The following is a 14,351-nucleotide window of genomic DNA, read 5'->3' as shown; positions in this document are numbered from 1 at the left end:
AGTGGTAGGCATGTTTTGTAAATAAAATGATACAAACCCCCCAAAAATCAATTTTAATTCCAGGTTGTAAGGCAACAGAATAGGAAAAATGCCAAGGGGGGTGAACACTTTCACAAGCCACTGTATATAGTGCACTACTTTTCACCAAAGCCCCATAGGGCATTGGGTGCCATTTTGGACACAACCATTCAGACTGATGTCATCATGCTCTGCTTTTCATTTGGGGACATACCGCTCAAGCAAACCAATGCAGTAACACATTTCAATCCACCTGACAGTGAAACCTTACTCTTTAATAATAAACTAATCTGAGGGACATCTTCAATTCAATTACACATTCAAATCAAATGGAAAAAATATAGATATGTACATCTCATAGTGATATGAAACATTATATGCAACTGTACAGCAAGTCACTTTTCCTCTACATACTTCATATTCCACAAGTGCCAGTTAACTTGCAGCTATATATTTGATTAAAACTACAATAACGTATCAATTAAAAACAGACAATATCCCCTCCACTTCCAAGAAAGGAAACTGAAAATATTCAAAGCATTGTCGCTGCCTGATGGAATTACGTGCTCATAACTCAATTGTAAATTTGCATTTAGTTTTTCCATTTATTAAAAGCAGTAACTCCCCTCAATGTTGTGCTCTGAACATTTGATGACTCTAGGACCAAGAAAATGTATTCGAAATAGCTTCTGAAGTTTCATTATTGTATGTTCGTTAATGGGAAAATATGGTCATTTTGACCATTTCCTGAAAAGTTTGTTTGTGACGATATCCACAAGTTGGTATATTAACAAACAGAAAAAACATATTTGAATGTATTTAGCACCAGTTTTCTTTTTCATCTTAACATTCAGTGCTAAGACTATGACAAAGAGCAGATAAGATATTGGATATTGCCGTTATGACAGAATTAAAACACAAATATGAGACTTCCTTTCAAATCAAAATTGACCTCTATATGGGAAGACATTACATGATGGGTTTGGTCATTGGGACAGGAGGAACAGTGAGTTACAAGTCACAATTAGTGGTTCACTCTGTAGGTACCTGGGAACGATGGTGCGCACTCACAGCTCACATTCTTGTTTAAAAGTCAACATTAGTAAGAAAAAGCATAACATAAAGATACGGTAGATAACAAAACGTCAAGGATGTGTTTAGTAATGGAATGGAATGGGTAAATACAAGGGTAGACTGCTGCTCTCCTTTTCATTGGTCAAACACTGATTAGTCCCCCAAAACATAAATGGAAAAAAATAATGAGAACACTTCATTTCTCAAATTCATGATCAAGTTCACAAATAATGTAAGCATTTCAGGGGATAACAACAGAACACCCACAACTAGGACAGAACAACACAAAGATCTGTTTCTCTGGATGTGAATGTTTTGTTGAAGATGTGACACGGTGGTGGTGATGATGATGGAAGTGGTGGGTTGAGACATTAGGACTTGAAAACGTGCACGGCTCTCACGACGTACTGCCTGCAGATGGGACACTCGCTCATCCGCTTGCCACACTTGGTGCAGGTCACCATGTGACCGCACTCCAGGAGGACGCAGTCGATCACGGCGTCCATGCAGATCCTGCACAGGTTGTCATCCACATTGGTCAGCTGGGCCTTCTCCCCATCTGGAGGAAGACAGAGGGGAGGAATCAGAGAAGAAAGCAAAATAACAGGACATTCCATACATAGAGGGGAGGAGAGGAGAGCGATGATGATGTCAAGCCCTGGAGAGGTAGAAGAGAGTGGCACTGCCAGAGAGAGAGATCACAAAAATATCTCCTTGCTCGCTTATCCAGGGTCCCTTATCTTAGGAAGGTCATGGCTGGTATAAACCAGAGGGCAAGCGCCATACAGGCTCCTGGAAATGTCCCTGTCTGATAAAAAGGCTTCGCTATGAGGGGTTTCCATGACAATGAGACCCCCTTCATCACCTGACGGTGTATCAGTGGAGGTTTGAATTCAGACCCCAGACATCTTACCGCTGTATAGATTTAGCTTTATAGACACGTGTGTGAAATTATCAGACATCTTGGGCTTTCTAAGAGGTAATAAACTTAAAGATGGCGCTTGGATGACTGGTTCTTACTTGGCAACGGAAAGGGGCAATGAGGACCTCCAACAGCTAGACATGCTCAGATGGCATGAAGGTACCTTTGGTATGGATGAGATACAAAGACAGAACGATGGATGTGCAGCAGTAGTAGTGGTGGTGAGACCACATGTAGTAAGTAAGGTGATACTCCCTGCATGCATCACTAAGGGCTGAGGGCTGTGTATGAGGTTGGATGCCTGTGTTACATGCAGGCTGAGGGGCCATGAGATGGTAGGAGTGACCAGGTCAACAGTAGGAGTGACCAGGGGAAGATTTGCCTTTTTCAGATACCTTACCTCCAATCCCTCCATTGCAGATGGGAGGAGGGGGCAAGGCCACCACTTGTGTGGAAGGAGTAAAGCAACAGTCATTAAATACTGATTCTTTTTTATTTATGTTTTACTACAGAAATCAAGTCAGAAACAACCCTTGCTACAAAGCATTGATGGGATACAGGAACTCTGATGGTACAATATTAAAGTACAGTAATGAAGATACTGTACGTCCTGAGCTAGAATATCACTGACAAGGACTGAAGGGTTACATGTCAAGTAGCTGTACTTTCCATTCCTGTTACACAGACTATACATATCATCACGAAAGACAGACAGAGGAGTGATATTTTACCTGCAGTTATAGCTGTGTTCACGTTTTCCACTGGAGGATAGAAAGAAAACACATTTAGATTAATAACTACTGTACACCATTTTGATGTGCAAACATAGTGTGGTAATGACCATAGCAGTTGGCAAGCCAGCTCAAATGGATCTGGGACCAGGCTCACTGCTACTCACATGACTTCCTGTTCTCCTCGGTCTCCCTGTACAGGCGGCTGACACGCTCTACCAGCTCCCACTTCTCACAGCAGCCTGAATAGTTGACAAAGTTCCTGGCCAGGATCTCCTTCAGCTGTCTAACTGACAGGCCCTCGATGTCCCTCAGGCTGGAGATGTCTGAGAGAGAGGCCCGCGCTCGCGTCCGCATCTGAGGGCTCACCTGCAGGAGAGAGAGGAGAGTCATAAGCCATTACATACATGACACACACTGCACTGGAGAGAAAGGGGCAGATAGGACAGGATAAACTTGCACCCCTTTGAATAAGCTCCAGATGCTGTGAGAGGACATTTTTCAACAGTTAGCAGCCTACTGGGAGTGATGTTTATTATTTACCTCTGGTGTGTGCTCACTGGATTCCAGGTTCAGGAGGGAGAGAGACGTGGCGTCTCCTATATCCTGTTCAGACAAAACAAACAAACACATGACTCAGACGGAGGGCTGTGGCAGTCATTACATTTTGTCAGCCGGTTATTGTCATGCAAAAGGCTACCAGTCTCACGATAATTGACCGTCAATTAACATAAACACATTTAGCATCTCCAGGCCTCCATGCATACAAGCCACTGATGCACGCCTTTGGAACATCTACATTTAAAAAAGTAGAATAAATCAATTTAATATACACCATCACAATAAATCCATTATTTATTTTAGGCAGGTCTAAAGAAACATTATGATATGAAGGAAATGTATTTTAGAAGAACAGAATATGAGTTGGCCTACTGTATGTTATCTAGCTAAGCGCCATGCCATAGGCTTGGTCATTTATCAGACAAGATATGCTTATAAGTTCTGTGCCATTATTTTACATTACTTTATAGTAAGAAGAATGTAATCGAACTTAGCTGAATAAAAAAGAAAGGATATTTTTCCCATTACAGAGCGAGTGCGCATATGAAGTGGCTATGTTGAGCATAAAGGTGATCATTTGAAACATGTCCTATAGTCTAGATTCAGAGTTATTTGGCAACTTAAGTTGTGAATGATACAAACATTAGAATGTCTCAGAAATCAGAACATATATGGGCTGCATGATGAGACTATAGGCTATTGTAAAAATAACTTGCGCTCTGTTCCTTGCCTCAGGCTACACACATCAGGTGATCATATTTTCACCCATCAGACTATTCTCAATGTAATCTAGTCTTCACTAATATGTAAAATGTGTTTCGATTTACAATAGCCCATCATCAAATGGGTAGGAACAGGGGCAGGGGAACAAATACATGTCATCTGTATGCACTCTAATGCATTTTTCACTCATGCCGGAAAGGCTACTCCCGTTATGTCACTCCACACATCAACCACTGTTTGAGGAGCATGCAGCCTTTCGCTGCATGACAGGTGATATTCCGCCCAAACTCTGTATGCCATGGGCTCTACAACCTTGTTCCTGCAGCTACCCAGTGCTTAATTTGGGAAACCAAGTGAAATCTGTTCAGGAACATCGATAGTAACATGTTTTCACAACAAAACATATTTAATTAAACTGTTGACATCCCCTCTCTCTGCTCGCTCGTGAAAGGAATGGAGAGAGGGGAGGACAGGGAAATGCATGGTGGTGAGATATTCTGTAGCTAAAAGGTAATGAGTTAGCCTATTAATTATGAAAATACTTTTTTTTTTTTTTATCCCTATTACTAGGCTATTCAAAATCAAATACAAATGCACTATAATTGTAGGCTAACTCTGTAAGCCGCCCTGCACAATTAATGAACCAACGGCATTGCCTAGGCCTACACTTTATTCTCTGTACCCAACGCACTAGAAGACCAGTTCTTAAGGCTTTTAGCCGTATCCTTATCCTAGTCCTCCTCTGGTGATGTAGAGGCTAACCCCTGCAGCCCCCAGTATCACTCCTACTCCCCAGGCGCTATCATTTGTTGACTTCTGTAACCGTAAAAGCCTTGGTTTCTTGCATGTTAATATCAGAAGTCTCCTTCCTAAGTTTGAATTATTCACTGCGTTAGCACACTCCGCCAACCCTGATGTTCTAGCAGTGTCTGAATCCTGGCTTAGGAAGGCCACCAAAAATTCTGAAGTTCCATCCCCAACTATAACATTTTCCGTCTAGATAGAACTGCCAAAGGGGGTGGAGTTGCAATCTACTGTAGAGATAGCCAGCAGAGCTCTATCATACTATCCAGGTCTGTGCCCAAACAGTTTGAGCTTCTACTTCTAAAAAGCCACCTTTCCAGTAATAAGTCTCTCACTATTGCCGCTTGCTACAGACCCTCCTCAGCCCCCAGCTGTGCCCTGGACACCATATGTGAATTGATTGCCCCCCATTTATCCTCAAAGTTCGTACTGCTTGGTGACCTAAATTGGGATATGCTTAACACCCCGGCCATCCTACAATCCAAACTAGATGCCCTCAATCTCACACAAATTATCAACGAACCTACCAGGTACAACCCTAAATCCATAAACATGGGTACCCTCATAGATATCATCCTGACTAACTTACCCTCTAAATATACCTCCGCTGTCTTCAACCAGGATCTCAGCGATCACTGCCTTATTGCCTGCGTCTGTAACGGGTCCGCGGTCAAACGACCACCCCTCATCACTGTCAAACGCTCCCTAAAACACTTTAGCGAGCAGGCCTTCCTAATTGAGCTGGCCCAGATATCCTGGATGGATATAGATCTCATTCCGTCAGTAGAGGATGCCTGGTTGTTCTTTAAAAGTAATTTCCTCTCAATCTTAAATAAACATGCCCCATTCAAAAAATACAGAACTAAGAACAGATATAGCCCCTGGTTCTCCTCAGACTTGACTGCCCTTGACCAGCACAAAAACATTCTGTGGCGTACTGCATTAGCATCAAATAGCCCCCGCGATATGCAACTTTTCAGGGAAGTTAGGAACCAATATACACAAGCAGTTAGGAAAGCAAAGGCTAACTTTTTCAAACAGAAATTTGCATCCTGTAGCACGAACTCCAAAAAGTTTTGGGACACTGTAAAGTCCATGGAGAATAAGAGCACTTCCTCCCAGCTGCCCACTGCACTGAGGCTAGGAAACACTATCACCACCGATAAATCTACAATAATCGAGAATTTCAACAAGCATTTTGCTACGGCTGGCCATGCGTTCCACCTGGCTACCACTACCCCGGCCACCAGCTCTGCACCCTCCGCTGCAACTTGCCCATGCCCCCCCCGCTTCTCCTTCACACAAATTCAGACAGCTGATGTTCTGAAAGAGCTGCACAATCTGGACCCCTACAAATCAGCTGGGCTAGACAATCTGGACCCTTTCTTTCTAAAACTAGCCGCCGAAATTGTCGCAACCCCTATTACTAGCCTGTTCAACCTCTTTCGTAACGTCTGAGACCCCCAGAGATTGGAAAGCTGCCGCGGTCATCCCCCTCTTCAAAGGGGGTGACACTCTAGATCCAAACTGTTACAGACCTATATCTATCCTGCCCTGCTTTTCGAAAGTTTTTGAAAGCCTAGTTAACAAACAGATCACCGACCATTTCGAATCCCACCGTACCTTCTCCGCTATGCAATCCGGTTTCCGAGCTGGTCATGGGTGCACTTCAGCCACGCTCAAGGTCCTAAACGACATTATAACCGCGATCGATAAAAGACAGTACTGTGCAGCCGTCTTCATCGACCTGGCCAAGGCTTTCGACTCTGTCAACCACCGCATTCTTATTGGCAGACTAAATAGCCTTGGTTTCTCAAATGACTGCCTCGCCTGGTTCACCAACTACTTCTCAGATAGAGTTCAATGTGTCAAATCGGAGGGCCTGTTGTCTGGACCTATGGCAGTCTCTATGGGGGTGCCACAGGGTTCAATTCTCGGGCCGACTCTTTTCTCTGTGTATATCAATGATGCCGCTCTTGCTGCTGGTGACTCTCAGATCCACCTCTACGCAGATGACACCATTTTGTATACATCTGGCCCTTCATTGGACACTGTGTTAACAAACCTCCAAACAAGCTTCAATGCCATACAACACTCCTTCAGTAGCCTCCAACTGCTCTTAAACACTAGCAAAACTAAATGCATGCTCTTCAATCGAACGCTGCTGGCACCCGCCCACCCGACTAGAATCACTACTCTCGACGGGTCTGACCTAGAGTATGTGGACAACTACAAATACCTAGGTGTCTGGTTAGACTGTAAACTCTCCTTCCAGACTCACATTAAGAATCTCCAATCCAAAGTTAAATTCAGAATCGGCTTCCTATTTCGCAACAAAGCCTCCTTCACTCATGCTGCCAAACATGCCCTCGTAAAACTGACTATCCTACCGATCCTTGACTTCGGCGATGTCATTTACAAAATAGCCTCCAACACTCTACTCAGCAAATTGGATGTAGTCTATCACAGCGCCATCCGTTTTGTCTCCAAAGCCCCATACACTACCCACCACTGTGACCTGTACGCTCTTGTTGGCTGGTCCTCATTACATGTTCTTCGTCAAATCCACTGACTCCAGGCCATCTATAAATCACTGCTAGGCAAATCCCAGCCTTATCTTAGCTCATTGGTCACCATAGCAACAAGCACCCGTAGTATGCGCTCCAGCAGGTATATCTCACTGGTCATCCCCAAAGCCAACACCTCCTTTGGCCGCCATTCCTTCCAGTTCTCTGCTGCCAATGACTGGAACGAATTGCAAAAATCTCTGAAGCTGGAGACTCTTATCTCCCTCACTAACTTTAAGCATCAGTTGTCAGAGCACTTTACCGATCACTGCACCTGTACACAGCCCATCTGAAATTAGCTCACCCAACTACCTCATCCCTATATTGTTATTTTTATATTTGCACCACAGTATCTCTATTTGCACATCATCTCTTGCACATCTATCATTCCAGTGTTAATACTAATTGTAATTATTTTGCACTATAGCCTATTTATTGCCTTACCTCCATAACTTGCTACATTTGCACACACTGTATATATATTTTCTGTTGTATTTTTTGACTTTATGTTTTGTTTTACCCCCATATGTAACTCTGTGTTGTTTTTATCGCACTGCTTTGCTTTATCTTGGCCAGGTCGCAGTTGTAAATGAGAACTTGTTCTCAACTGGCTTACCTGGTTAAATAAAGGTGAAATAAAATAAATAAAAAATACTTTCTCTCCCAAATGTATGAATAGAAAGATTGGAGCATAGCATAAGGTAACCAATCCATCCAGTATGCATAATAATACAGTCCACACTCAAAGGCGATTAGTAATTTTGGAGTTTAGGCTAGACTAATTACATAGCAAAGACATCTTAAATAATGTTGTTTTTGTTTTTCTGCCATGCGTAATATGCAGTAGGCTATGTTTTGTATAATGGCACAATCATTATTTTAACTCAGGTTGTTTTTTTTTCAGGCTTGGGCTCATACTGTATTTGAGTATGCATAAGCTCTAATATGCATATGGGTGTTCTTGAATGAATCACCTTAGAAAGCCCTGTCCATGTTGTTGGCTTTGAAACAACATCCACAATGACCATGTTTTCCCACTCAGTTTCAACCTGTTGTTGAACTTCTTTCTTCAAATTGATCAACCACAGTAAGGCGAGTTTGATGTGATTTCCGATTGCATTTGCATTGATGTCAGAGTGGTTAGAGGGACAATAGAGCCCCGAGTACCAGGCCATTAGCAACCTGATCACAGGAGGTTGGTGGCTTCTTAATTGGGGAGAACGGGCTCGTGTTAATGGCTGGAGCGTAATCAGTGTAATGTTATAAAATACATCAAACACATTTTTCTATGTGTTTGATGCCATTCCATTTGCTCAGTCCCAGCCATTATTATGAGCCGTTCTCCCCTCAGCAGCCTCCTGTGGACCTGATGGTCGTTAGCTAGTTGGGTACTACCAATGCATGTCCTGAGTGCATAAGAGGACATTAGGGCGGCAGGTAGCTTAGTGGTTAAGAGCGTTGTGCCAGTAACCGAAAGGTCGCTGGTTCTAATCCCAGAGCCGACTAGGTGAAAAATCTGTCGATGTGCCCTTGAGCAAGGCACTTAACCCTAATTGCTCCTGTAAGTCGCTCTGGATAAGAGCGTCTGCTAAATGACCAATTATTATTACCATGACTCAACGGTCACATGGAATTTTATGACTGCCAGTAATATGGTCACCGCAACAGCCCTACTCAGACAGAAACCTCCACTATAAATCCTTAAAGACCAGGCAGGGATTAGGATTAATCACCTGCTGTTCAGTCCATTGATACCTTGGGGACTACTATGTTTCCATTCATAGTAAAACGTATACTGCTCTCTGCACCAGCTGAACAGGTAAAGTACAGGTATTTATAGCAGTCATCTCTTAATTTAGACCTGTCACTTCCAGAGCAGACCTAATACCTTTCACACTCCCTCTCTACCTGCATGACATGTACTGTACCTGGTTGGTAGTTGGGAAGGGTGTATAAGAAGTATGTGTACCTGGTTGGTAGTCCCTGAGCTGTCGCTCCTGCTGAGAGCTTCCCCCTGAGAGGCGGAGACTGAGAGCGCAGACAGCTCAGAGGCGGAGCGTGTGGCGGAGGGAGGCAGGGTGTAGAGGGAGCGGGAGTTGTCGTGGTCCTCCTCCCCCTCGGTCCCCTGGTGACACAGCACCAGGTCCACCAGGTCCTCCTTCTCCCTGCATGTGTCTGTGGGGACGTTGCGTAGCAGCAGGTACTGCCGCAGGTCTTTGACCCTCAGCCGCATCAGCTGTGGTCTCTGGAAGGCCGTCCCCTTCAGCAGGTGGCATGTGGCACATATACGCAGGTTCTCCTGAAGCACGGAGCACAGAGTGCAGAAACTCTTCTTACAGTCGCAGCAGATATGCTGGGGGAAAGAGAGAGATAGTGTGTGCGCATTAAGCAGGTGAAGAGACATGGACAAAGAGTAATGTAGGCTCCAGGGCACACTGTGCCTTAATAGGATCCACAAAGCCTGACCAATACTCTAGGCTAATACAATATTTTGCATGTAGAATTTGTCTCCACTAAAACATTCATGCGGATGGAAAACTAAATCATGTCTCATTCAATTATTAAATCTTGCAATCATCTCCCTCTATACACCTTGAATGTCAAAGCAACACAGGTTCTTAATCTTCAATAGAACTTTCACAGGCTATGTAGGACAGATGAGAGGAATGTGGGGTATTGGAGCTCCAACAAGCCATGAGGAAGCAGAAGATCGATGTCTTTATACCATTACTGCATTTTTCAATCATGTGTATCTGTTCCCCTCCCTCTCCAGACAGTCGGACGGGAGGCAGGCAGTTCATTTCTTTCATGTCACAAACATCAAACAGTAATAACATGCAAATGGCAGGATTAAGCGCTGTGTTGGCATGGTGACTCAGAGCAGCAGAGGGACCAGTTCAGACAGAGTAAAGGAATTCAACCCTGCAATATGGAGATGACATCTCCCTCTGTCATCACAACACAACCCTTTGACTATTTGCATTGATTCACTGCTGCTACTCGCTGTTTATTATCTATGCATAGTCTCTTTACCCCTACCTACATGTACATATTACCTCAATAACCTCGACTAACCTGTACCCCCGCACATTGACTTGGTACCAGTACCCCCTGTATATAGTCTCGTTATTGTGTTACTTTTTTACTTTAGTTTATTTAGTAAATATTTTCTCAACTCTTATTTTTCTTAAAACTGCATTGTTGGTTAAGGGTTTAGCATTTCACGGTAAAGGTCTACACCGGTTGTATTCGGCGCATGTGACAAATAAAATTTGATTTGGAGTGTAGCAATTACCTCTGCTGTGCCATGGGCTTGTAGTAAGTGCAGTCTCATGAGTCTCATGACGTAACTGGCTGTATTCAGCATATCCTATTTTGGCTCTCTCGGAGGACACATCAGATTACGTCTAAGGACAGAACTAATCAACATTGGCCCTTACTTAACAACATGTAGGCCTACTGTAGTAGGGTGTGTCTGAGGATGAGTGGCAAAAGAAACAAGAGGGCTACTCTGATCAAAAGTCTAATCTAATAAAATATCTAAGAATATCGGTGTATTCAATTTGATAGTGTCTCCTCAGTCAACACCAATTATAAACTATTCTATGGCTCAAATACCCAATCAGGTTCCTTCTTGGTCACCCCAAAGCCTATAAAAACACCCGTAACCATCTGGGACAAGCCTACAATCATATAGGCCATTCACACAGTAAGTCTACTAGCTGCCCCAATGGTCCCCAAACCCAACACCTACCTTCCTCCTGAAGACGGAGAAGGCCTGGCCACAGGCCTTACATACGAGGCTGGGGCTCCCTGAGGTTGTGGGTGGATATGTGGCGTATCCTGCGCTGGGGGCAAACCGGAAGGGTCCGGCACCGGCTCCGAACCCAGGCTGCTGGCCTCTAACTGCCCCTGTGCCCATGACTTCATTCAGCAGACCACAGCATGAAGCCCACATGGACGAGGCCCCCGCCTGGAGAACACAGACAGCAGTGTTTAGAGACTGCAGAGCTCCACAGACGTGAAAAGGTGTCACCACCTCAGTGAGGTATCCCTGTCAAACATCACCAGCAACAGTCCTGTAGTGTCGACAAGCCTCCTCTAATTGAGCTGGGACCCATCTGTGAAACACCAGACAGCCTATATTCATTATCACAGTGGAATCTACAAACGGATTGGCTTGATGCCGCAATGTATTGCACACAGGTTATTGCAAGTCTTAAAACATCTCCTAAAAATAGAGTGGACAAGGAAACACTGGCTATTATACTCTTAATATTGCAGCCACAGGAGAGGCTGGAGGCATCACTTTGTTATGGCTGAGGAAATTAAAAGCATAGCCCATAGCTCTGTGGTGACTGAGGACGGCACAATAGACTAGACATGCCCAGGAACTGCATGCTGACAGCCCTAAAATACCTACATCTAGCACATCCTAACAAACTTTCTCTAAATGGGATACTTTGTCTGCAGGGGAGAATGTGTGAGAAAGCAAAGGTGTGTAGTGGAGAAATGATTAATGCATCAGATAAACTAACAGACTAATTACCTCGATGAGTGGCTGCAAATGATAACTTGATATCTGTTCCCTTGCCATTTAATACTAGAGAATGCATTCCCCTGTATTAACATGGGAAGATAATTCCACAAACAAAATTTCAGTTCAGCTCCCATCTCTATCAATGAGGTAATCCGTTTCCAAACGTTGGCCCTATCATTTTCCCATTACTTTTGATCCTAGTCTCTGTTACATGAACAATAGTACTGAGCAGTAGTCAACTAGAGGAATATATTTACTCAGACAACAGGTCAATTTGTGCATAAATTGGTGTACTACTGTTGTTACTACTGTTGTAATACTGTTCCATTTTCTGCTCTCAAGTTGTTAGTCTAAATGTGAGTCTGTATTCATATTTTAAAAAAATTGATGCGTTGTGGGGGTGTTTCTCTTGAAGGTGCAGTTTCTCCTGGTAAATCAGCTTGTGTACATTGACTTGTACCTGCATTGAGCCCCCTACTGATCTGAATTATACAAGGTTCTACTAATCATCCACTCATATCTGCAAAATACCACAGTTGTCTCTAAGTTTGAGATTGTATCATGATTAAATTAAATAAAGTATTTGGTCGTATCCCTACTAATGCATATTCATTGAAGAGAGATAGTACAACAATAAAAAAAAAGTTGAATTAAGTGGGCAACAATGTGATAATTTTATATGAACATTATAACTCCCACTATAAAGGCTAAACGTCAATACACCCAATGAGCGTTAGGATTTCTACAGATGTGGAACCAAACAGCCTAAAGACAACTGTAACATAAATTCCAAAAAATCAATCATCGACAAGAAGCTTTCTTCCTAGGAGGGAGGATTTGAACTATGCATTAAATCACAAATATCAGTCACAAACAAGGAAAGACTAACTGTGCTAGCTAGTACCCTAGCGTTAGATGCAAAACATAAAGCCATTACTGTGCTACTCTTCCTTGGTCGACTCGTGGGGGTAATCATCAATAGCAATGACATTGAACATTAATACTGGTTATCGAGAAACTGCCTGGATACACTGTGTAATCTAGCTAGCTAGCTCTTATATACAGTTAGAGAAGAAAATCTAGCTAAAGTAGCTAGCTAACTAGTTAGCCTATTTCGGCAACATTGTAGCTGTACCTAGTAGCTACATACTGACAGTAGCTGATAGCTAGCTGCATTAGTTACCAAGCATCAATCCTACAGACAGAGATGATTAAACTCAGCTCACTCAACATAGCTAACGTTAGCTGGATATATATAGCTAGTTAGCTATCTATTTATTGTTAGCTAACTAGCGTGTGTAAAAATAAAAAGAACTGTGAGTAAGCTAACGTTAACTAGCATATTTGCTGACAGTCAACTAGCTAGCTTGACAGCAATGACCGACTGAGAATTGCGGTAAGTAGAATTTCAACTACAAATATCAGGAAAATAATTGTACCTTCATAGCAACTCCGGGTTGTGGAATTTGTGGCAAAAAAATGATAATCTGACCATTGCAACAACCCAGAGATCCTCACTTTATTACGTCTTCTGTTCTTCTTCTATGGGTTTTATGGCGGACTACAACCCAAAAAGGTGTATTGCCGCCACCAACTGGACGGGTTGAAACCAACACAAGGTAAAAAAATAAAATTAAAAAAAAATCCATACGTAATAGGGAAACTTAATGCACACAAATAAAAATAGTACATTGACAAAACAAAACTCCCACTTGTTCCTTCTTTCAAATCTCTGTATCTCCCTTCTCAGGCTTTAGGGCTTGAGAGGGTGGTACTGCTTGTGACAAGATTCCATGTAACTCCTTCGCCTAGAAATCATTCAGCCCCAGGAACAGCTCCGCCACATCCACAATGATTTCTATCTTCCTGGACCTTCTCTCCACCTTGGCTGTGTCATTAATCACCATAGCTATAAAGGCCACAAAGTCCACCTTCTTAACCTTTCAAATGTCAGGATCCTGCTGGTGAAAGGCAACCCCTGCAGCCTGCAGTGAAGGCCTATCCACCACCATGGACTCTTCAGGTGCACCATTCAAACCCTCAACCCTTTTAACAGCTGCTGCATATGAAATGCTTTGAACTCTTCCTTCCTTCCACCAGCATCTGGAGCTTTAAGGGAGACAGCGGGCGTGTTCGAGCGGATCAATTTTGTCAAGTCGTTGACGCCTTCCAAAGTGTGTTGCATTATAGGGATGTGCCTACATGACTGCCTGCATGAACTTCATGAAAACCATGTGATTAAAGTTCATGAAGGTTTGACTCCAGTCGACTGCAAATTTCTGCAGTTGCTCTTCACCAACTACTGCCGCATTCATGTGCTAGTTGGAACTAGGAAACTCTGAAATTTCCGACATGGTTGAACGCAGCACGTGCATAGAGTAACACAGTGAGTCATAATACCCTCAAAACCT

The 14,351-nt window shown here is 43.2% G+C and overlaps 1 protein-coding gene across 2 annotated transcripts; it reads right to left on the bottom strand.

Annotated features, from left to right (window-relative positions):
• Positions 1 to 272: 272 nt before the first annotated feature.
• On the bottom strand, positions 273 to 13,493 carry LOC121550747 (E3 ubiquitin-protein ligase RNF34-like). Of its 2 annotated transcripts, XM_041863107.1 has the most exons (8): positions 13,380 to 13,493; positions 11,155 to 11,373; positions 9,370 to 9,753; positions 3,289 to 3,351; positions 2,913 to 3,114; positions 2,746 to 2,775; positions 2,415 to 2,459; positions 273 to 1,651 (listed from the first exon to the last, which is right to left on the bottom strand). In XM_041863107.1, the coding sequence occupies exons 1-8, from the start codon at positions 13,383 to 13,385 to the stop codon at positions 1,464 to 1,466; spliced, it is 1,137 nt and encodes a 378-aa protein (XP_041719041.1). In that variant the 5' UTR covers positions 13,386 to 13,493; the 3' UTR covers positions 273 to 1,463. The 2 variants fall into 2 exon arrangements, with proteins under 2 accessions (XP_041719041.1, XP_041719042.1); XM_041863108.1 differs by lacking the exon at positions 2,415 to 2,459.
• Between the last annotated feature and the right edge of the window lie 858 nt (positions 13,494 to 14,351).

This window comes from Coregonus clupeaformis, chromosome 18 (assembly GCF_020615455.1).
Source record: "Coregonus clupeaformis isolate EN_2021a chromosome 18, ASM2061545v1, whole genome shotgun sequence".
NCBI lineage: Eukaryota > Metazoa > Chordata > Actinopteri > Salmoniformes > Salmonidae > Coregonus > Coregonus clupeaformis.
Note: the sequence above shows the minus strand (reverse complement) of the source record. Positions and strands in the feature narration are given on the sequence as shown.